The following is a 23,782-nucleotide window of genomic DNA, read 5'->3' as shown; positions in this document are numbered from 1 at the left end:
TTTTGATCTGTTTAATGCATCCTTCTGACCCCAAATTTTTGTACAGTAGTTCACAAAAGTATACATATATGTAAATATATAATACAATAAATGTATTATTATTTATATTTATTATTAAATGGATTTATTTACTCTGTCTCTCTCTCTCTCTCTCTCTCTCTCTCTCTCTGTCTTTCTTTATTTTGGCAGGCAGCCGAGTTTAAGGCTCTCCTCCTGTCTCTGTGCCTTTTCCATGGAAATGCCATTGAGCGCAGGAAATTCGGCCCACTAGGATTTAACATTCCATATGAGTTTACGGATGGGGACCTGCACATCTGCATAAGCCAGCTGAAAATGTTCCTGGATGAGTATCAGGACATCCCATACAAGGCAAAACCAGACGTTCTCTTGCTACCCACCCCCATACACAGTTTCATGTCTCTCTGCAGAGTATTTTTCTTCCTTTGCACACTTTCATAGCTGATTAGGCATATATTGGGTAACTAACATGAGCCATTTTAAGCAGTTACAGAACATCTAAACATGTATTAGGTAGTGTTTATATTTTTATTATGTATAAAAGGAAGCCACTCTCACAAATCCTGGTTTCATTTATCTCTTTCTCCCTCTCTGTTCAGGTTCTAAAGTATACTGCGGGGGAAATAAACTATGGGGGTCGTGTGACGGACAACTGGGATCGCCGTTGCATCCTAAACATCCTGGAGGATTTCTACTGCCCTGCTGTTTTGGGCCTTGAACACATTTACTCTCCTTCTGGAGAATACAGACAAATCAGCACTGAGAATAATGTCAAGGTCCAGAACTTAATGTAAACTCAACCTAAAGTATTATTTAAAAACAATAAAGCGGATCTCAGATCAGTGTAAAAGGAGCTTCTCCCTCCACTGGCTCACAGTTCAGCACAGTCTTGTATTCTGTTGTGCTTAAAGTTATGCAGTACATCAATTTTTTTTTTTTTTTTTTTTTTGTGCAGGGTTATTTGACATACTTTCGTGGTCTACCAATAAATGACTCACCAGAGATCTTTGGCCTCCATGACAACGCCAACATCAGCTTTGCACAAAATGAGACATTTGCACTGCTGGGAACTTTAGTGAAGCTCCAGCCCAGAGTAGCAGCTAGCGGAGGCAAGTCCAGAGAGGAGGTATGTGTCTATATGCATTTGTGTAAATTTTATAACAATTTAAAAAAATAAAAATAAATAAATATATATATATATATATATATATATATATATATATATATGTATGTGTGTGTGTGTGTGTACACTACTGTTCAAATGTTTGGGGTCAGTAAAATTGTTTTGAAAGAAGTAATGTTTTATTAAGCATTTTAAAAACAATGCATTTTCTTTTTAAAAGTATCCATGTGTTTTTAAATGTAAAGCAGTGTGGCGATTAACGCAGCAACTGCGGTGTTAACACTGCAATTATGGATTTTTCTTACAACCTGTGGTATAAAATGATAATATAAAATGCATATGCTATTTAGGTTTGATGCACACTTTCTTTTCTCTTCTACACATTAAGATAATAGAGGAAATAGTGGAGGGGATTGTGGAGAAGATTCCTAACCTCATTAATGTGCAGGAGGTCATGAATAAATACCCAGTGATGTATGAAGAATCTATGAACACTGTCCTAGTTCAGGAGGTTATAAGGTAAGTTTTTAAAATGTGCATAATTAATGTATAAATGATATACAATGACCTGTAAATATACACTGCCGTACAAAAGTTTGGGTTCAGTGTGATTTTTTTTTTTTTTAAGAAATTAATACTTTTATTCAGCAAGGATGCAGTAAATTAATCAAAAGTGACAGTAAAGACATATTTATAATGTTACAAAAAATATACATTTCAAATAAATGCTGTTCTTTTGAACATTCTATTCATCAAAAAATCCTGAAAAAAATGTATCACAGTTTCCACAAAAATATTAAGCAGCAACTGTTTTCAACATTGATAATCAGGGCTTGACATTAACTTTTTTTGCTCCCCAGCCACTGTGGTTAGTGGTTTTTCAAAGTTACTAGCTACTCACCATTTTCACTGGCCACAATTTTGACATCGATACCATGGGGAAAAACTGCCATATAGATATTTTTAATATTAACTCATAATTTAGGAGCATGTATATTAGCCTGCTGTCACTTTAAGATCTGGCTCACGGATCCATTATACTGTTAGACATGCGTTTTCTTTCTCAACTGTTTACGTTCACTTAAAACATAATTGACTATGTTTACGTGAATACTCACCAATTTTGACATTATTTTGTGTGTATTTGACTGTTTAAGCCTAATAAGCAGTGAAAAAGAAGTAAATAAAACGAGTGACTAATTGGACGCGGGTTTGTGTATCAACTCGCTGTCGGAGAGATGAGAGTGCAAGAAAGCGCAGCTGGTATCGTGCGTTTATTCTGCAAAAAATGAGTATTGGAAGCATTTCAGATATTTCAGTATCAATATGTATCAAAAAATCAATATTTTTGACAACACAACATTGCACTTTAGTGTTGTTTATTATTTCAGATGCCTTTTTAAAAGACTACAATTAAAAAATGTATATATTATATATACAATTCAACCTGCCAAAGTGGCTGGTAGGAGCGACTGCGTTACATGCCATTGCTGAAATCCACACGCTTTTGGCTGGTTGGCGGATGTTAATGTCAAGCCCTAATGATAATAATAAGAAATGTTTCTTGAGCAGCAAATCAGCATATTAGAATGATTTCTGAAGGATCATGTGACACTGAAGACTGGAGTAATGATGCTGAAAATTCAGCTCTGCATCACAGGAATAAATTACATTTTACAGTATATTCATAGAAAAGTTATTTTACATTTTAATAACGTTTGTTTTTACTGTGCTGTATTTTTACTGTATTTAAATGTATCAAAATAGAAAAAAGTTATTTTAAATTGTAATAATATTTTACAGTACTACTTTTTTCTGTATCTTTAATCAAATGAATGAGACTTCTTTCAAAAACATTTTTGAACGGCTGTGTATTTTGAAAACAATCCACTTTGTCACTAAGAAGGCTAAAAATGCACCTCTCCATCAATCTCACAGATATAACAAGTTGCTATCAGTGATTTCCCAGAGTCTCAGTGATCTGGTGAAGGCTTTGAAGGGTTTGGTGGTTATGTCATCTGAACTGGAGCTGATGTCTAACAGTCTGTTCATCAATGCTGTTCCAGAAATATGGAAGGCCAAGGCAAGAATCTCCCAAATGTTAACCATGCAAGACATACACAGAATTTGTGGAATGATTGTTTTTGTTGCTATGTACAGACTATGCAAACGCTCTTGTGCATGTAACTGAAATCAGAGTTAGTGCTATGATTATTTAGGCTTAGGACTTATTTGAAATATTTTAATAGGACACAGCTAGCATAAAATTCTTCTTTTGATATTTTCCCAGGCATATCCGTCTCTTAAGCCGTTGGCCTCCTGGGTGTCAGATCTAGTCCAGCGGATAAGCTTTTTGCAGAACTGGATCTCAGATGGCATTCCTGCTGTATTCTGGATCAGTGGGTTCTTCTTCCCCCAGGCTTTTCTCACAGGAACCCTGCAGAACTTTGCCCGTGGCTCTGTGGTTTCCATTGACACCATTGCATTTGACTTTAAGGTGCATAATCTGCTTTCAACAGCAAGGCCTTCTTGCATTAAATTCTGTGTAATGCAATTTGAAGCCTTAACTATGTTTCCATATTAAGCTCTCAAAGCAAGCTTGATATTTGATAGACCATTAAGAGAAGTACAGTATACCTGAGAAGGTCAAACATTGGAATAGAACATTCTCTTGCATATCTAAACAGCATGGTGTGTATATTTTTATAAGAACCATACGTCTTGATCGTTCTTTTTGTTTGATTTCCTTTCGTTGAACTCTCTTTTAGGTTATGAAGGAAACAGTAGCAGAGCTGACTGAGAGGCCCGACATCGGGTGCTTCATCCACGGTCTGTTTCTGGAAGGGGCACGTTGGGATGCAGAGATTGGCCAGCTTGCTGAATCCCGTCCCAAAGAGCTCTACACAGAGATGGCTGTTATCTGGATGGTACCCATTCCCAACCGCAAACCCCCTCTATCTGGAATCTACGTGTGTCCTATCTACAAAACGCTTACTCGTGCTGGTAAACAATTTGAATAGCATTACTTTGTGAAACTTGCCACAATCTTTTGTTTATGTTTCATTATTATACATCCTGTGGAGTCATTGTGATTTATGTGGGAATTTGGTTTGTGTTTTACCACAGAGATCTGAAAAGTTTTTTTTTTTTTTTCCCACAGGAACTCTCTCTACCACCGGGCACTCAACCAACTATGTAACTGCAGTTGAGCTGCCCACAGATCATACCCAGGGGCACTGGATCAAACAGGGTGTGGCGTTGATCTGTGCTCTAGACTACTAGACTCTCACTCACACACATTTTCATTCATAAACACAAACACAAAACAGCTTGAAGCAATATGGGAAAATACAGAATGACAAAAAAATGCACAATCATTTTCTTATTTATCGTTTTTTTGCACTGGAATATATTATATTCAAGATGTCTCTGGAAATTAACATTTTAAACCACTATTTACACTATAATAGTATTTATTAATATTTTGAATTAGCTTTTATTTTTATGTTTTCAATTTTCAGTTAGTTTTTCTTAATCTTTCTATTTATTTTAGTGTCAGTTTTAGTTAGTTGTCAAGGCTACGTTTCTAAATGTATTAAATGTAAGTTTTTCATCTAATATTTATAATTTGTTTTATTTCAGCATTATTTGAATGAATGATAATTTCAGTAATTTTTGTTTTAGTTAACAATAACATTCGACAGTGACATAAATGAACACTCTGTTATGTTTACATGACCTAAAACTGTGATTATTGTAATGACAAATGTGTAGAGCACATCCATGTAATGTGCGAGCACAAGTCTCCTTCACTCTCGCACAAAACTCTCAAATATACATGTGCGCGCTCAAACTTTGTCCTGTGCACTCGCCAATCTCGTGCTCTTCAGTTAAGTGCTTATTGTAAACAGGTATTTATTAAATTATTTCATTTAGTGAACCGCTACTGATCATCAGGTATATCAGTGAAAGAGCGTCTCGCGACAACACACTTGGAAAGAAAGTGTGTTTGGTTGGTTTTGTTTGGTTATTTCAAATGTTTGCAGTCTGTGCTTCTTTCTGTGAGATACGAATAACTTTTGTGGATGACTGTAATGGACCTGATGAGGTAATGTTTTTGGGGTTGGTTTGGGGGGCGGGGGGCTACCTGATTTCCTAATCCTAACCCCTCCCCAACACATAACCTATGAATACTAGGGAGGTAATAATTTGGCGGGGGCCAGAATTCGGCATAACACTGGAATATTTTCTCTGGTCAAGAAATGTGCGCGGCTCCTTTAAGAGACTAGCGGTTCAGGAGCTCGCGCTTCCGCAACAGACACTGACCCCATGTGAACGCACACACACAGACACAGACACAGCGGTTTTACAGTCAATGACGGGAACTTCGCAGGACAAAGACACTTTCTTTTTCATTTCACACTTTTTAACTGGGACCTTTTTAACTGAACGTGAATATGACTTTTATGATTAGATAACACTGTTTTTGAATTCATTCAATTATTTGTTACCTCTTAACTTTTAATTTGTAACTTTATTTATGATAATCTTCAACTTGAAATGTTGGAACCGGCATTTTACTTACATGTATCTGAATATAAGCGACTTAATTCTGGGAAATGTGCAGTAATTCTGTAACCATAAGTCATCACAGGAATTCATCAGCAGTGTATTTTCGGAACAGCGTCACTCACTGACAGCGGGACCTGCGCGGATAGTTTATCTGTGGATTTTAAAATACCCTCTTGAGCGACGTTGAGTCTCTAATACCTTAATTACATCTGCACGCTGAAAGATGCTCCAGAATGGAAAGTCTCAAACGGACAACGCGGACTCGTCTGAGCCCGAGCCAAAGCCCGAAGCGCAGAGCGAGAAGACAGAAGCGAGCGAGAGCGCCGCGTCTCCTCACCCAGAGAACGAGCCCGCAGACACCGACTCCACTCAGTTCCCTCTACCCGTCTATCCCAAACTGGAAATCAAGCGTCATGCCGTGACTGATGACTACAAAGTCTCCAGTCAAGTGTTGGGTCTGGGTGTCAACGGCAAAGTGGTGGAGTGCTACAATAAGAAAACCGGACAAAAGTGCGCGCTGAAGGTAAATTACACACATGTTGTAATGGGGAACCAGATGTCTGGATTTTTAATAGGAGAGTTGACTCAGCCCGTATAGCTAATACATACAGCTAGCATAATAAACCCTGTTCTGATGTAATAATTGTTGTTTTGTTTCAAAACCATCATGCCTCAAACCAAGCACAATGGGTAGTTTACAACTTCTTTTTGCAATATTAAATTTATGGGTTAGACCATAGTTTATATGAATATAAAGTGATTTTAGGTTCAAATATTGCTTAATGTAAAGTCTTGAAAACATTAATTCTTTACCTGTGGCTCTTCATGCTATATATGACAGCTTTGAAAAACCACAGTTTCAAATACAAGTAAGGGACTGTAGATTTTCCTTGAGCTAGTTTAGTCTCAGTAGCCAAAAGAGTAAATCATTATGTCTTCACTATGAGTTCTAGCACCTGATGCCACAGAAAGCAGTTCATTTACTTGTATTAAGTGTCTCTAGGCCTATATGTAGGAGCGTAGGTCATGTCACCATGCCTCGTGTAAAGGGTCACTAGCCGGGGTTACAAACAGTGTTCAGGTTCTTGGAAACTGGAGGCCACCGGTTAAAGGGTTACCGGATCTGACTTGGCTCTTTAAGGAGACGAGGTGTGACACACAGCATTCAGGCAGTGCAATGGAAACTTGTCACCCACGTGGCATCATGGACATGGATTTACTGTCCAGTATAATCCAGCTGGATCTAGGAACTCAATATGCACACAGTGATGAGAAGAAAGCAGAGGAATAGTGCAATTTTTATTTACTAAGTTCTAGTAAGATGTATTTTATTTATAAAAATACTAATTTTAAACCTGAATATAATAAATTAATATTGATTTAGTGCTGTCAAGCGATTAATCGCATCCGAAATAAGTTTGTGTTTACATAATATAAGAGTGTGCACTGTTTGTTATGTATATATAAACACACAAACACACACATACATGTATTTATTTAAGAAATATTGACATTTATACATGTTCATTATATATTTATATATAAATATAATATATTTTTGTTAAATATATACATGCATGTGTATGTATTTACATAATAAATACACAGTACACACTCTTATGTAAACAAACTTTTATTTTGGATGCGATTAATCGTTTGACAGCACTAATTATATTATTTAAATAGATACTAATTATAAATATAAATTATATTTTAATAAAATAATATTTATTTTAAATAATACTTTGGGGAAATTTGTGGGAGGAGCTTAAAGAGATGCAGAGTGTACCAAAACTTCAGGTAATGATTTATCATCTCACTTTTTTTAATTTGGGAAGCAATTAGTCAAAAGAACTTATAAACTTCTCTGCCCCTTGTTGTTTTCCTGGCCGTCTGGTTTGGCAAGTCTGGACTGCACCTGTTCTCATAGTGCTTTACAACTTAGTGGAAGATATCTAACTTGGTTTAAACAGCAGCTGACCTGAAATAGATGTTCAGTGTCTCTCATAATGGTTAAAGTCAGGAGCTGAATATCACACAGAGCCAATGTGATCACGGTGACCAGAGACTCACCGGTTCTCACTTACGCACAATTGGCATATTATCCCAAATATCTCTCGAGAGTGATAGAGACATTGCTCATTATTATGCTAATGACACTGCAAAATGTAAATAAGCCGCTTTTGATGCTTATTGTCCAGAGGGTTGTGTTGTAAGATAGTGTGCTATCCTAAAAGAATCTCATTGTGCTGGGACACAATGCAAATCAAATTGACCTGATCTCGTGAGTCATTCAGGAGTAATTTATTGCCCAATATCCTCTCTGATTTTAATCACAGGGCAAACAGGAATAGGGCAGAGCTGTCCATCTTGGCAGGCTTTTAATTAAGCAGCATGTTGACGGCTAAGTGTAATGAATGTTAGTGTATAGGTGCTGTTTAATCCACTCTGTTTAGCTGGACAGAAGCCATCCTTTAATTCATTTAATTCACTCTTGATTTCCCATATTGGACTTGAATGGCGGCCAACAAGGAAAAGATATCTTACAGCCTGATCGAACCCCTGAGATCTATTTATTACACTGCAGTCTCTATATTGGAAACCACCTTGCATATATAGTCCAGTAAAAGTGGTGGTTCTTGATCCCTGACTTTTTGCTGTGCTCCTTTTAAAAACGTTTAGAAGAGGAAACAATCTTAGCTTTAAAGGTCAACTTCTTCTCAGGACAGGCAAATATAATAACATCCACCTCTGTTATTCATGTAATTACATAACATACAGTCAAATAATTGATGAATCGTTGAATTGTTGAAAATGAATATATATATTATATATTATATATATTCATTATAATATATATATAATGAATATAAATAAACAAAAGTAATATTCATATATATCTTAGTAATGTATATGTGTGTATATATATATATATATATATATATATATATATATTTATATATATACAATTATTAATAATAATAATAGTAATAGTTGTATATATCTAATATAACTTGTTTTTTATTCAATAGTTTATTATTAATAATTATATATATTAATATATATTATATATTATATATATTCATTATAATATATATAATGAATATAAATAAACAAAAGTAATATTAATATATATATATATAATTTATTTAAATTGCATGTTTTATATATCTAATATAACTTGTTTTTTATTCAACAGTTTTATTAATAATTTTATTTATATATATATATATACACACACACACACACACACAATTGTTATTATAATTGTTATTATTAATACACATTTATTTATTAATAATAATTTATTTGAATTGCATATATATTCTATATATCTAAATAGTATAACATAACTTGTTTTTACTTCAGACTTTTATTAATTTTATTATTTTTTAAATTTTATTTTCATTATTTAATTATATATTATTAATTATTATTTATATATTATTATTTAAATTGTATATATATTATTTATATATATATAATTATTATTATTATTATTTATTTTTTATATATATATATATATATATATATATTATTAATATTATAATAATAATTTATTTAAATTGTATATATGTTTTATATATCTAATATATAAGACAATGTATTCAATAATTATATTAGATACAAATTATATTAAAATAACGTACAGGTAAGTAAGGAGTAATATAAATAAATATGAATAAACAAAAGTAATATTAATATATAACATCATTCTGTTTGTGTGTGTGTATATATATATATATATATATAGTAATTATGTTCATGTTTTGTTTCGTTTTCATATATATATATATAGTCAATAAGACAAAATCAGAACCTTTTTCATTTCCTAAGTTATATTTCATACATAATCTAATAAATTACCGTGGCGGTAAAATGGCAAAGAAAAGATGTGTGAGCCCTGTTCAATGGCCTTTCACCGTTCCCATTGTGCAGCCATCTACCGTATGCTCGACTGGTTCATATTACAGCCCTGGCACTGCCACTCTCGCTGTTCAGTGTTTGAGTTCATCTTTCCGCACTGATTCTACATTCAGGGTCCAGCCATTGTTCAGGATTCAGCCTTTGTTCAATCCTGGCATATTTCATAGTGTGCCGCAAGGTTCATCTGGAAGGCGCTTTATGTTTTGTATGCGAGGGGGATGAAATTTGTTTCCCCCAAGGGTGAAACAGAGAAGACAGAGTGTGACAGAGCTGTATGACGAATTTGCAAGAGTGTCCAATGTGTCTGTAGAAGTTCATTATTTAGGAGGGTCAGTTTTATGCTGTTTATAAGAGTTTGCATAAGGGAAATCTGGGCTATGAATTAAACTCAAACTCTGTATCAATAGTATTCAGTGATTTTTACAACAGACCCAATAAACAGTATGAGATAAGAATAGTTTTTATAAAGCAGCTAAAAGAAGACTGCTGTGTAATGCTGTGGTGTCTTTTACAAGGGTCTTATTTTAGACAGATCAGAGTGTCATGTTTCATGTGTTATCATAAAATGTGACTTGGACGAACATGGAAAGTAATATAAACACTCATGCTCTGTTTGATCAAGAACCAAGTGTGAGATGGTTACGATTAAGTTAACCTCAAATAAATCTAGTTGAGACGCTTCAAATGACAAAACAGACCAAAATGACAAAACACCCACGCGTTTGTAAATGTTTCTGAGGTGAAACTGAAATGTGGTTTCTAGAAGGTGTAATTCCCCACTCTGTTTTCAGTTGTGTAAGGTTTTCTTTAAGGAAACTGTGGTCACAGAACCCTTCTGGCTACATTCACCATTATAAATATTTTACACTAACTGTAAAAAATGAAATAAGCTTCATAAGGTAAATTTTACTGAAAATATTTTTTAAAATAACTGCATCAATTTAGACTACACCAACAAAAGTCATTTCGACGTATAAATAAACAACTAAATATAAACAGTATGTGTCATTAGATGGTATCTGCAAACAACATCCATCCATTTCATTCAAATGAATGACTCACTTAAACGAATGTAACTTGTTATTTACTAAACAGAAACCAGGAGGAAGTATATAGACTCGTCTCCCAGTTAATTTTACTGCTGAGACTATTAAATCCTGAGGCTGTAGATTCAGGAAATTAAATGGAGTCATAAAGTTAAACAGTCAATATAGCTATCATTCATTCTGCTATCAATCTCTGGAGACGTGCTGATGAACTGCCTGTTGCATATACTGTCTAAGTTGAGCAAACCGATTGCTTTCATGCTAAATACAATTTCGCATTATTATACATATTATTACTGGCCTTCATTTCAGACCATTGTAGCTTGTAATATAACTGAAAAACCTGGCTCAAAGTGATGTAAACGAAACCAAAGAAACGTGAGCCGTGTGCGTGCCTGTGCAAGGCTGCTGCATGCTAAGGTTTTTTGAGTGGTTGCTAGGGTGTTGCCATGCAGTTCCTAAGGTGTTTGAATGGGGTTGCCAGGGCATTAATATGCAGTTTCTTGGGTGTTCTGGGCAGTTGCCAGGGTGCATTGCTATGCAGGTCCTAGGGTGTTTTGGGCTGTTGCCAGGGTGTTGCTATGCAGGTCCTAGGGTGTTCTGGGCTGATACTAAGGCATTGCTATGCATGTCCTAGGTGGTTCTGGGTGGTTAAATATGCACTTCCTGGGGTGTTCTAGGCAGTTGCCAAGGTGTTACCATGCAGTTTCATTGCTGTTCTGGGTAGTTGCCATGCAGTTTCTAAGGTGTTCTGAGTGGTTGCTAAGGCGCTGCTATGTAGTTTCTAGGGTGTTCTGGATGGCTGATTTGCAGTTCTTAGAGTGTTCTAGGTGTTTGTTATGCAGTTTCTAAGATGTTCTGAGTGGTTGCCATGGTATTTCTATGCAGTTCCTAGGATGTTTTGGACTGTTGCCAGGGCGTTGCTATGCAGGTCATAGGGTGTTCTGGGCTGATACTGAGACATTGCTTTGCATGTCCTAGTGTGTTCTAGGTGGTTGAATATGCACTTCCTAGGGTGTTCTGGGTAGTTGCCGAGATGCTGTTAAGCAGTTCCTAGGGTTTTATGGACTGTTGACAGGGAGTTGCTATGCAGGTCCTAGGCTGTTCTGGGTGGTTGAATATGCACTTCCTAGGGTGTTCTGGGTAGTTGCCAAGGTGTTGTTATACAGGTTCCAGGGTGTTTGGGCTGATACTAAGGCATTGCTATGCATGTCCTAGGCTGTTCTGGGTTGTTGAATATGAACTTCCTTGGGTGTTCTAGGTAGTTGCCAAGGTGTTGCTATGCAGTTTCATGGGTAGTTACTATGCAGTTCCTAAGGTGTTCTGAGTGGTTTCCAAGGTGTTGCTATGCAGTTCCTATGGTGTTCTGGGCAGTTCCCAGGGCGTTGCTATGCAGTTCCTATACTCTAAAAAATGCTGGGTTAAAAACAACCCAAGTTGGATTGAAAATTGACAAACCCAGTGATTGGGTTGTTTTAACCCAGCGGTTAGGTTAAATGTTTGTCCAACGTGCTGGGCAGTTTTATTTAACCCAACTATTGTTTAAAAATTAGTATATGGCTTAAAATGAACCCAAAATCGGACACATAATTACTAGAGGCAACAATAATGATCAAAAGGTGAACATTTATTAATAAGCAATTTAATAAATGTTTATTGTTTAATTATTATTCATTAAACTTATTAATAAATGTTCATTTATTAAACATATTAATACATTTTAATTTCCAACATACTTTGGGTTCATTTTAAGCAAGCAATACAGTAATTTTTAAACAATCGTTGAGTTAAATTAAACTACCCAGCAGGTTGGGCAAACATTTAACCCAACTGCTGGGCTAAAACAACCCAATTGCTGGGTTTTTCCATTTTCAACCCAACTTGGGTTGTTTTTAACCCAGCATTTTTTAGAGTGTAGGATGTTCAGGGTGGTTGCCAGGGCGTTGCTGTGCAGTTCCTAGTATGTTCTAAATGGTCACCAAGGTGTTACTATGCAGTGTCTAGTTTAATACTTAGCCATTATATTCTAATAGGTGTAAAGAATAATAAAAATAGAAAACTCACGTGTTCTTTGTAAGTTTACAAGTTTGTTAGCCCTAGACAGTGCTCTAATTTAAAGCAATAGATGCCATCTCCCTTTAGAAATTAATCCTTTTACTAGATTACCCATAAAACTTATGTAGCAAAACCAGAGCACATGTGATTTAATGCATGTGTGTTATCTGATACACTCGTGGATTTCTTCAAACCACAGCTTCTGTTCTGTGTTATTGTTGTAAAAGGAGTTTCCTGACGTCTGTTCCCCTGTGATTTTACAGCGTAGATTTTTTTTTTTTTTTGTAGGTGGTTCCTTGGTTCCTGGTATGTCTGTGAATCAAGAGTGAACTATAAAGGTTACTCCAGTCAGTCATTTACAACACTGCCCTTGAAACTCCTTCCCACGTGCATCTCTGTTAAATGACTCAAATTGTCTTTCGGCTGCTGTTAGTCGGAAAGCAAACGCAATGCGCCTCTTTTTCACCCACACACATATATACACACACTGTGAACTTTTAGTTTATCAACTGCAGAGACAATGTGGGCGGGAGTCAAATCAAATTGCATGCAGTTCACACCTCTGCAAGTGGTTCAAACAGCTTTTGGGCTTTAATTGATAGAAATTAATACCAGATCCCCATTTCTGTGTACTTGCATGTAAACAATCGCTGAACTTTTTAAAATGTGTAAATGGATATAGCACATTTCTGTGCTAGTAATTGTTTCATGTGGTGACATCTGCCTTAATTGGTTTTATTTCAGGTCAAAAATAGTTTTTAATATGACAGAATTAACACCAATGAGAGTAATAAACAAAAAAGAAGATTTAAAAAAAAAAATCTTTTTTTTTTCTCTTTTGTTCATACAGTGAGTGAAAGTCAATGACTGACTTTCATTTAATGGAAAAAACTTTTAAAAGATTCTTCAGACTATCTTCTTCTGTGTTCCATGGAAGAAAGGAAGTCATAATGGTTTGAAATGATGACAACATTTTAATTTTGGAGTTAACTGAACTCTCCCTTTAAAGACATCCTGTGTGCTTATAAGCTATATCTTGTTGTAAATAGCTGCTATGACAACAGCAAACAGTTTATGAATCTACTACAGTCAGTATTAATTGATCATAGACATCATGTTCCTTAAAATGGGCATTTTAAAAGGGACCCATACACTGGGTGTTACTGCAGCAGAAGCTTTCAGGCCCCCAAAATACACTCTGATGGGATGCATGTGCAATGTCAAGGTCTCACTCTGTTACTGTGCATGCATGTGCAGGGACGAACACAAAGAAAGACCAATTAAGGACTTTCTGTACTGACTCTGTGTGGTAAATTGCATAAAATGAATAGAAATGTTCTTTTCTTTTATATGAAACGAGCTATTGCATAACTGTTCTTCTTTAATGAGCAGCAAGCGTCTGAAAAATGGTGGACTTTTAATAAAGCGATATTGCAGGAAACAGTTTAAGCTTCTTTGACAGTATCTGTAACATGCTTTCGATTACCACAGATAAAAAAGAGCTACATATGCTGTCAACAAAGCAATTTTAAAAAATGTTATGTATAAAATATTTTATAAATAATCTTATAAAAAAATTATATTTAAATACTACATTAAACAGTATTTATATGATAAATATTATTATATTATATTATTACAACATTATATGATTTGGAATATGATTTAACATTTATTTATTTTTTTTATTAAAATTTATTTAAAAATTATTAAATATTTAAATAAATATAAACGTATAGCACTACCGTTCCAAAGTTTGTTCAGAAATATAGTAACAATTTAAATATTGTAAAATATTATTGCAATTTAAAATAACTGTTTTCTAATTTAACATATATTAAAATGTAATTTATTCCTGTGAATCAAAGCTGAATTTTCAGCATCATTACTCCAGTCTTCAGTGTCACATGATCCTTCAGAAATCATTCTAATGCTGGTTTGCTGATCAAGAAACATTTCTTATTATTATTATCAATGTTGAAAACAGTTGTGCGGCTTAACATTTTTGATTTTGACTTTTTTCAGGTTTTTTTGATGGATGGAAAGCTTAAAAGAACAGCATTTATTTAAAATTTTATAACATTATAAATGTCTTTACTGTCACTTTTGACCAATTTAGTGCATCTTTGTGAAATAAAATCATTAATTTCTTAAAAAAAAAAAAATAAATAATTGTACAGACCCAAACTTGAACAGTAGTGTATGTTTTTTTTTATATATATATATAAAATATAAAAGAGTGACAGTCTGCATCCTTTTTCTTGTTTCTTTAGATTCTATATGAGTGTCCCAAAGCCCAGAGAGAAGTGGAACTGCACTGGCGAGTATCCGGAGGGCCACATATAGTTCGGATCCTCACCATCTATGAAAACATGTATCGTGGGAAAAAGTGTCTTCTCATAATTATGGAATGGTGAGTCCTGTCAGTGGTAAAACATAATTTTCCATCATGCTCGGCTGCCAGAAATAGCAGTTCTTTTTATGCAGTCAGTCAAGGTCCTTAACTAGTGACATTTCATTTTTTTTAAAGACATGACAGGGAAAAAAAACAGAACACATTACTGTTTTTTTTTTTTTTTTTGTGCCCAATGATATCTTGTGATCTTGTGTCACAGTATTGTTCTGAATGAAGGTTTCAGTTCTTCTTTTCACTTATAGTAGGCTACCTCACTGGATTTTCCATTTTATTCTCGTCCATTTGAACTGAACTGTTTTAGTAAGAGCAACCACAAGACTTTAAAAACACCATAAAATAAATCAACCCATAAAAACATTAAGAGCTCATCCCTTTTTAAAAAAAAAAAAAAAAAAAAAATAGCCAGTAGTCTTAATAATAGTACTTGCTTGTTGCATGTGGTATTAGGGGACACTGTCATTCTATAAATGTTCTAATTAAACAGAAAGACAGACTGTAAATTCTAAATTTTAAAAGTGAATTCTGCCAGCTTTCCCATAGACAACCTCAAAGCTAACAGACATGGACTCAAAACCACAAAACCTTGATTTGGATTTGATGCTGTGTTTAATCAAATGGTGGCTTTGAGTGCTGTGTTAAGTGGATTTATCTTGAGTGAGTGAGAGCGCTCTCCTCTCACTGCATGTGCAAGTGCATCACTCAGAGGAGCAGAGAGGGACTGTCATAGTTCGAGATTCACAGAAACAAACGTTCCATTCCTTAATTGGAGCTCATTTCCTCTCTCCCTCTTGTTTTTAGACATTTTGGCAATAATATGATTCACATCATTCCTATAAGTTGTTGCTTTTTCACATGCTCAGCTGGGAAAAGAACTCAGCTTATTGTTATTGTGAATTTGTGCATTAAGCTGTATAATTAGAAAGTGTGTGTGTGTGTGTGTGTGTGTCAGTATGGAGGGGGGAGAGCTCTTCAGCAGAATTCAGGCCAGAGGAGACCAGGCCTTCACTGAGCGAGGTGGGTTATGTGCCTGTTTGTTTTTATAGCACACACACACACACACACACACACACACACACACACACACGTAGCATACAAATGTATATGCACAATGCCACACACACGTTGGGTTTTCATGTTTTATGGGGACATTTAATAGACATTATGGTTTTTATACTGTACAAACTTCTATCCCCTAAACCTAAACCTACCCATCACAGAAAATTTCTGCATTTTTTTATTTTCAAAAAATATAATTTAGTGTGATTTAGAAGCTGTTTTCCTCATGGGGACTAAAAATGGGGACAAAATTTCCCCACAGTCAAAAATAACTGGTATCGCTATCATTGTGGGGACATTTCTTCCTCATAATGTGGGGTTTACCAGGATCACACACACACGCACACACACACACACCACACACACACACCTACTCACACACTCACACATTCACATAGCAAGTCTAAACCATAATTTCTATTGCCACCAATTTTTACATGGTGATAATGAAGTTTAAGAGTAGAGTTAGTTGGTTAACTATGAATATTGAGAGTAAGTAAATTTTCCAATTTCTATTTAGTTGTTTAGTTTGTTAGTTAACAATAAAAATGAAGAGAATAATTTCCTATATATTTTCTGTTAGTTAGGTGGTTGGTTAACTATGAAAATGGTGAGGAAGTTAATTTCCCATGTAATTTTCATTTAGTTGATATTGTTAGTTAACAATAAATTTGAAAAGGATAATTTCCTATATACTTTCCATTGGTTAGTTAGTTGGTTAGTTAATTAGTTAGTTAAATATTAACTTAATTATGGTTATAATTATGATGAGGTTAATTTCCCATATTATTTATATTAGATGGTTAGTTAGTTGCTAGCTATGCATATGATTAAAGGGTTATTTCACCCAAAAATGAAATTTCTGTCATTCATTACTCACCCTCATGTCGTTAAAAACCCATAAGACCTTCGTTCATCTTCAGAACACAAATGAAGATATTTTTGATGAAATCCGAGAGGATTCTTTCTGTCCAGAACGATAGGAAAGTCATCATTAAAGTAATCCATGTGACACCAGTGGTTTAACCTCGATTTTATGAAGCAACACAAGTGCTTTCTTTGCTCAAAAAAACATAATTTATCTCTATATTTACACAATAAAATTATTAAATATAATTACGGGTTTGGAATGACATGAGGGTGAGTAATTAATGACAGAATTTAACATTATGATCATTATTATGATGAGATTAATTTACTATGTAATTTCCGTTAGTTGTTAATTAGTTAGTTAACTATAAATAAGGCAATAAACTTTCCATGTGATTTCTAAATATAAATTATGAACATAAATATTTAAATAAAATATATAAATAATATATAATACTTTCTTTTAGTTAGTAGGTCTGTTAGTTAACTATGAATATGATTATGGTAATGATGAAGGGGTTTATTTCCCATATAACTTCCATGGGTTAGTTAGTTTATATATAGTTTATATTTTGAGGCAGGAAATTAATAGTGGAGATAATTGAAGTCTCCTGGTCTCTTACACTTATAATCGTGAAATGGCACTGGTATCACATTGCATTACCTCTGTATTGTACCTGCAGAGGCCTCTGGGATCATGAGAGACATCGGCACAGCCATCCAGTATCTGCACAACATGAACATCGCACACAGAGACATCAAGGTAACACATTAACTGTTTATATTATATATTAAGGAATTATATATGAGGAAACTGGGATTAAGGATCTATATATGTTCACAATATTATGAGCTTCCCTTTGCCCTCCTCAGCCAGAGAACCTGCTCTACACTAGTAAAGAAGACATTGGAGTTCTCAAACTAACAGATTTTGGCTTTGCTAAAGAGACTTCACTGCATAACATGTTACAGACGCCCTGCTACACGCCATATTATGTAGGTCAGTAAGATGAATGCCACTCTTTTCGTGAAAGGTATATTCTTCACCTCTCTTTAAACAGAGAGAGACAGAGTTATAGTAAATGGATAGTGAAGAATAACACTTGGTCGGCTAAAGTAATCGTAAGATCTTTTCTCTAGCCCCGGAGGTTTTAGGACCTGAGAAATACGACAAATCATGTGATATGTGGTCTCTGGGTGTGATCATGTACATCCTGTAAGTATAACTATTCTGCTTGGTGTTAACTTAAGTGTTAAAGACTGTGCTGTACTTTTTATAGCTTCTATTAAAATATCTGAAACTACTTTGTTCCTTTTTGTTACATGAAGGTTGTGTGGGTTTCCACCGTTCTACTCAAACACAGGACAGGCCATTTCACCGGGTATGAAGCGGCGTATCCGCATGGGCCAATATGAGTTTCCCAACCCAGAGTGGGCTGATGTGTCTGAGGAGGGTAAGATGCATTTTATGTGTATTTTGCACCCAGTCAGACTTCAGGTTGGCTGTTAACCACCAGAGGGCAGTGTCGCTTCTGTTTTGTTTTTCCAATAACTACATGTAATCATTTGGTTATGTTACACAATAAAATATTAAAATATAAAATAAATAAAAACACTGATCTATATGATGTGGAACTAAAACAGTCATGTTCTTCTTACTGATATATAATAATATAATCTCCACCAGCCAAACAGTTGATTCACCAACTATTGAAGACTGACCCCAGTGAAAGATTGACCATTGAACAATTCATGAACCACCCCTGGATCAATGTGAGTATTTCTGCTGATTTTATGTGTTTCCTTGTATATTATTTCACTGCATCTACACCAGGATTCCAACATTGAGATGTTTCTTTCAGCAATCCATGGTGGTTCCCCAAACGCCGCTCCACACCACACGAGTGCTCACGGAGGACAGCGAGATGTGGGACGAGGTCAAGGTGAGCCGAGGATTCACTGGCCATTGAGAGACTTACAGTATTTGTTTAGAATAATATCAAATACCATTTCAGTATCTTTTTCATTATATTTTCTTATTTATAAAAGAGATATCTGAAACTGAAGATTGGTAACAATCTGTGAGGGCATTATTATCTGTAATACCATCCCTACCCTCAAGGGGGGAGCCACATAACAGAATTAAAACAACTCTACCCAGTTCATTTCAATCACAGCAGCTTTTTTGGCATTGCAAAAAAAAAAAAAAAACTAGTGCATTAGAAACATATACTCATGGAATTTGAATTGAATATTTAATAAAAACATAAAAAATAATGTAATTAATGCATGCAGTTGAAAAATATATAATAATAATTATATATTTCTGAAGGATCACGTGACACTGAACACTGGAGTAATGATGCTGAATATATATATATATATATATATATATATATATATATATATACCTAAAACAATAAAACAGCTACAGTCAAACCAAAATTCATTCAGACACCTTGAACATTTCATTCATTATTACAGTTTATTCACTATAGTTTAAAAAAATGGTAATAAAATATGACAAGATCTCAGAGTTAAACTGTGTCAGGAAAAAAATAATCTTAATTATGTCAGATAACACTTAAGCAAAACATGATCAGGTCAAAGTGTCTCAAATATTGGTCTCAAATATTTATGCATTTTACTGGTAGTCCACTTTATGAAGAATTTTTGGGTATAATATGTCACAGTTTACTTTATTTTGATATCCTCACTTACATAAATGAACTATAGTGTCCTGCACCCACTAGTAAAAAAATATTAAAAATTATATCTAGTGTCTGAATAATTTTTGGTTTGACTGTATGTATGTAATCAAAAGTGAAAGGTGCAGTAAGCGATTTCTGAGAAATGCTGTTGAACACTGTTGATATTTGAAATCAGCCCAATCCCTTCATTGCTCCACCCCAAAAATGCACTAACACAATGCAAAAATGAATGTCTCTTTATCATAATTGAAGCGAAGCAAAATAAAGCTTCGCAAAAATAAAGCGAAGAATAACAAACGACAAGGAAGAACAAAAAATTAACATACAGTACATGACTATACAAGCAAGAGTTTGTTGTTAGTCACCAGCAGCACACACTCAAAACCAATGTTACTCACATGAGTACACGCCCCCACTGCTGACTGGCTACAAGTTTGTTGTGCTGCTCGGTCCGATCCACTTTCAACAGCATTTCTCAGAAATTGCTTACTGCACCTTTAAGTTCAGTATGTTATACTATTTACATTTCTTTTCTAATTTTTCTTCTTTCTTTCTCTTGGTTTGCAGGAAGAGTTAACCAGTGCATTGGCCACCATGCGTGTAGATTACGAGCAGGTGAAGATTAAAGATTTAGATGCCTCCAGTAACCCCTTGCTGATCAAGAGACGCAAGAAGGCGGCGACAGGTGAGAAGAGTGGAGGAAGCGGATGCAGTAGCCAGTGAGGGACTGGAGATGGAGAATAGACAGATCAATGACATGATGGAAAGTGCAAGATCAGACAAAAGCAGTCAAGAACAAGAATGAAAGCAGAGGGAGATAGATGGGCTCTCCAAAGAAGAACAGAAGATGGATGGCTCAAGGGAAAAGGCAAGAAAAGGATTTCAATGATAAACAGAGGAATGCACATGTACACAGAGGAAGTCCTTGTTTCTACCACCAGCAGTGAAGGACTGAAAAAGTTGCTTTAAAATCCTTCATCTCTGTGTGTGTGTACTTTATGTGAGTGTTCATTAACTTTATATGTGTCTTTTTGTGTACTGATCTATTACTTGATACGCACCTCTCGCACTGTGTATGTTATATGTGTGTATTTGTATAAGATGTGTCTCTATGTGTCTCAGTTCTATCATGCAGTTCACTCCAGAGACTTCATTTGTTGTTGTTTTGGGCTTTTGCTATTGGCCCAGTTTATTGCAAATAAAAAAAATCAGAGGAATTGTATGTCCATACTGGAAATGTTTCATAATATTGCTTGTGTTGCGAGATGTGGTACTTTTTGGTGCAGTGAGTCACTTCCTGAACCCAAACTACCCCATGACTACCCCATGTCTGCATAAGTAACTAAAAACACTGACCTCAGATCAGGCCCAAAGAACATTGTCTGCAGTCTCCATTCCTTACTGGACCAGTCACAGTGTTCGAGAAGATGACATCCGAATACTTGATCTCTCCTCCCACCATCTCAAACATTTAACTGTTTAATATTTTGCTTGCCAGAATTTACAATAGCCAGACATATAATTACCTATTAAGCTCATTATTATAAAATATTGGGATTTCCCAAAGATACTTACGCTGTTTGTGTTTATTCTTACTATAAAACTGAGTAGATTCTGAGAAGGAATTTTTTCCCGTTCTAACTTTTAAAAAATGTTTTATTGACAGAAAATGCGTCACTTGAAAGCAGCCTGTACTAAATGACCTGCTTTCTTTGTGGTGAGGCACTGTTTATAAATAGCATGCATCACACAGCGTTTTGGTGCAAAGCCAGCATTAGTCTGGCTGATAACGGGCCACTTTCTAGTGAACATATTTAAACGACCACTTAACATTGACCTTTCCCCTAGTTTCTGCCAGCGCTCCTCTGAGACAAATGCTCACCTGATCTTTGAGGAACAAGCGCCTCACAATCATGAACAATTATTACAAACTATTCTTGCAACATACAGTGACCTTATTAAATATTTTCATACTCAGTCCACACTCAAAATATATGAATCCTATTGCATTAGATAACAAAATATCAAAACAAGTGATACTTATTTTAAAGAAATAGCGTAAGTACACTTTTCAAGCATAACATTTCTCAAAACAAATTTGATAAATGATTAAACAGTTGATATAATGCTAAAAATTAAGACAAACGGGTATTTGGACACTATCTGGATGTCAAATGATAGTGTTCATAGTTAATGTCATTAACTTAAAGGGTTAGTTCACCCAAAAATGAAAATTCTGTCATTTATTACTCACCCTCATGTCGTTCCACACCCGTAAGACCTTCAGAACACAAATTAAGATGATTTTGATAAAATCCGATGGCTCAGTGAGGTCTCCATTGACAGCAAGATAATTAACACTTTCAGAAGCCCAGAAAGCTACTAAAGACATATTTATAACAGTTCATGTGACTACAGTGGTTCAACCTTAATGTTATCAAGGCAACAAGAATACTTTTTGTGTGGCAAAAAAAAAACAAAATAACGACTTTATTCAACAATATCTAGTGATGGCCGATTTCAAAACACTGCTTCATGAATCTTTTGTTTCGAATCAGTGGTTCGGAGCATGTATCAAACTGCCAAAGTCACGTGATTTCAGTAAACGAGGCTTCGTTACGTCATAAGTGTTTCGAAATTTCAGTGGTTCACCACTGGGGGGCGTGACTTTGGTAGTTTGATACAAGCTCCGAATCACTGATTCGAAACAAAAGATTCGTAAAGCTTCGAAGCTTCATGAAGCAGTGTTTTGAAATCGCCCACTAGATATTGTTGAATAAAGTCGTTTTTTTGTTTTTTTTTTTTTTTTTGGCGCACAAAAAGTATTCTCATCACTTTATAACATTAAGGTTCAATCACTGTCGTAACATGACCTGTTTTAAATATGTCTTTAGTAGCTTTCTGGACATCTTAAATATATCTTAATTTGTGTTCTGAAGATGAACGAAGTAGAATAACATGAGGGTGAGTAATTAATGTCAGAATTTTCATTTTTGGGTGAACTAACCCTTTAAGGATTGAAATAAAATATTAAACAAATTTTTTAATGCCACAAAACTCGTTTGAACAAATCTACATTTGTGTAAATAAAACATACCAATATAATCAAACTGTTATAACCCCAAAATCTCTTTGTTTTGCATAAAACACCAATTAACAATGATATTCAGATCAATGTGTTTACATGAGAGGTAAGTTCTTTTAGTTTCTTGACTGTATCTCATTTCTTATATATTATGGAATTAACTGACATACAGAACAAAGCAGTGCCTGGGTGTCTTGCTCAAGAGCACATCTATGCCGTGAGAGCCAGGAATAGGGGTAAGACTTGTGAGGCAGAGGGTCACTAATCACTATGGCCTTTATAAAGAATGTTCCGGACAGACACGTAAAGGTCAGGATCTGTTGTCACGAGTTGTGTATTTATTTTCAGCCTTCCCTACTGTCTTGTTTTCATATTGTATACCGTTTTCCCCACTCTGTGACATTGTAAATATTTTTTCAGATAGCCCTGATATGCTGTTTCATTGACACTGTTTCTGATGGAAACATCACAAGCTTATATATTGACGTGTTTGAGTGTGTGTGTGTGTGCTTGCGTGCACCAGGTCACATTTACATCCTGTTCCTAGGGACCCTTCTTAATTTCGTGCCCTCATCACGATTTCATGACCTGCTTTGTTCCGGTCTGAACGTAGCCGTAGTGTCACACTTTTACCTTTTTTACAGCTTACCATAAAGCACTGGATTTATCAAGCAACAAAAACATTGACTCATACAAAATGCAAGTCAAGTTCAAACCATTTCAACTTTGTTTATCTATTTATATTTTCCATATGAACAGATATTATCATCAAGCACAGACCTGTGTGACCTGTGTCCCGACTTGGCCCGTGTCCACAGCTCAATCTGTTTTTACTGTGGCTTTACGGTACATGTCGCTACGTGACTGGCATGTTCCAACTGTACAGGCTAAAAATGTTTTTGA

At 35.1% G+C, this 23,782-nt stretch overlaps 2 protein-coding genes across 2 annotated transcripts in view; both read left to right on the top strand.

Annotated features, from left to right (window-relative positions):
- dnah1 (dynein, axonemal, heavy chain 1) overlaps positions 1-5,345 on the top strand; it is a 37,926-nt gene extending 32,581 nt beyond the window's left edge. Inside the window, exons 69-76 of the mRNA XM_051912798.1 lie at positions 190-369; positions 618-794; positions 974-1,144; positions 1,530-1,660; positions 3,080-3,224; positions 3,432-3,638; positions 3,910-4,144; positions 4,302-5,345. Of these exons, the coding sequence (XP_051768758.1) occupies positions 190-369; positions 618-794; positions 974-1,144; positions 1,530-1,660; positions 3,080-3,224; positions 3,432-3,638; positions 3,910-4,144; positions 4,302-4,423 (1,368 nt within the window). The 3' untranslated portion in view covers positions 4,424-5,345. The remainder of the gene's footprint in view (positions 1-189; positions 370-617; positions 795-973; positions 1,145-1,529; positions 1,661-3,079; positions 3,225-3,431; positions 3,639-3,909; positions 4,145-4,301) is intronic.
- Positions 5,346-5,511: 166 nt separating this feature from the next.
- On the top strand, positions 5,512-21,011 carry mapkapk3 (MAPK activated protein kinase 3). The gene is made up of 10 exons (XM_051912797.1): positions 5,512-6,236; positions 15,015-15,154; positions 16,107-16,171; positions 17,767-17,846; positions 17,957-18,083; positions 18,224-18,299; positions 18,413-18,537; positions 18,771-18,856; positions 18,946-19,026; positions 20,362-21,011. Exons 1-10 carry the CDS (start codon positions 5,937-5,939, stop codon positions 20,515-20,517), a joined length of 1,236 nt encoding a protein of 411 aa, XP_051768757.1. The 5' UTR covers positions 5,512-5,936; the 3' UTR covers positions 20,518-21,011.
- The last annotated feature ends 2,771 nt before the right edge of the window (positions 21,012-23,782 follow it).

The sequence above is a fragment of the Ctenopharyngodon idella genome, chromosome 11 (genome assembly GCF_019924925.1).
Source record: "Ctenopharyngodon idella isolate HZGC_01 chromosome 11, HZGC01, whole genome shotgun sequence".
NCBI classification, from domain to species: domain Eukaryota; kingdom Metazoa; phylum Chordata; class Actinopteri; order Cypriniformes; family Xenocyprididae; genus Ctenopharyngodon; species Ctenopharyngodon idella.
Note: the sequence above shows the minus strand (reverse complement) of the source record. Positions and strands in the feature narration are given on the sequence as shown.

Excerpts from the sequence above, each read along its gene's own strand:
- mapkapk3 (XM_051912797.1), top strand. The coding sequence starts at position 5,937 with ATGCTCCAGAATGGAAAGTCTCAAACGGACAACGCGGACTCGTCTGAG. Across the intron at positions 17,847-17,956 it reads TCGCACACAGAGACATCAAG|CCAGAGAACCTGCTCTACAC; the intron begins GTAACACATTAA and ends TGCCCTCCTCAG. Across the intron at positions 18,300-18,412 it reads GGTGTGATCATGTACATCCT|GTTGTGTGGGTTTCCACCGT; the intron begins GTAAGTATAACT and ends TGTTACATGAAG.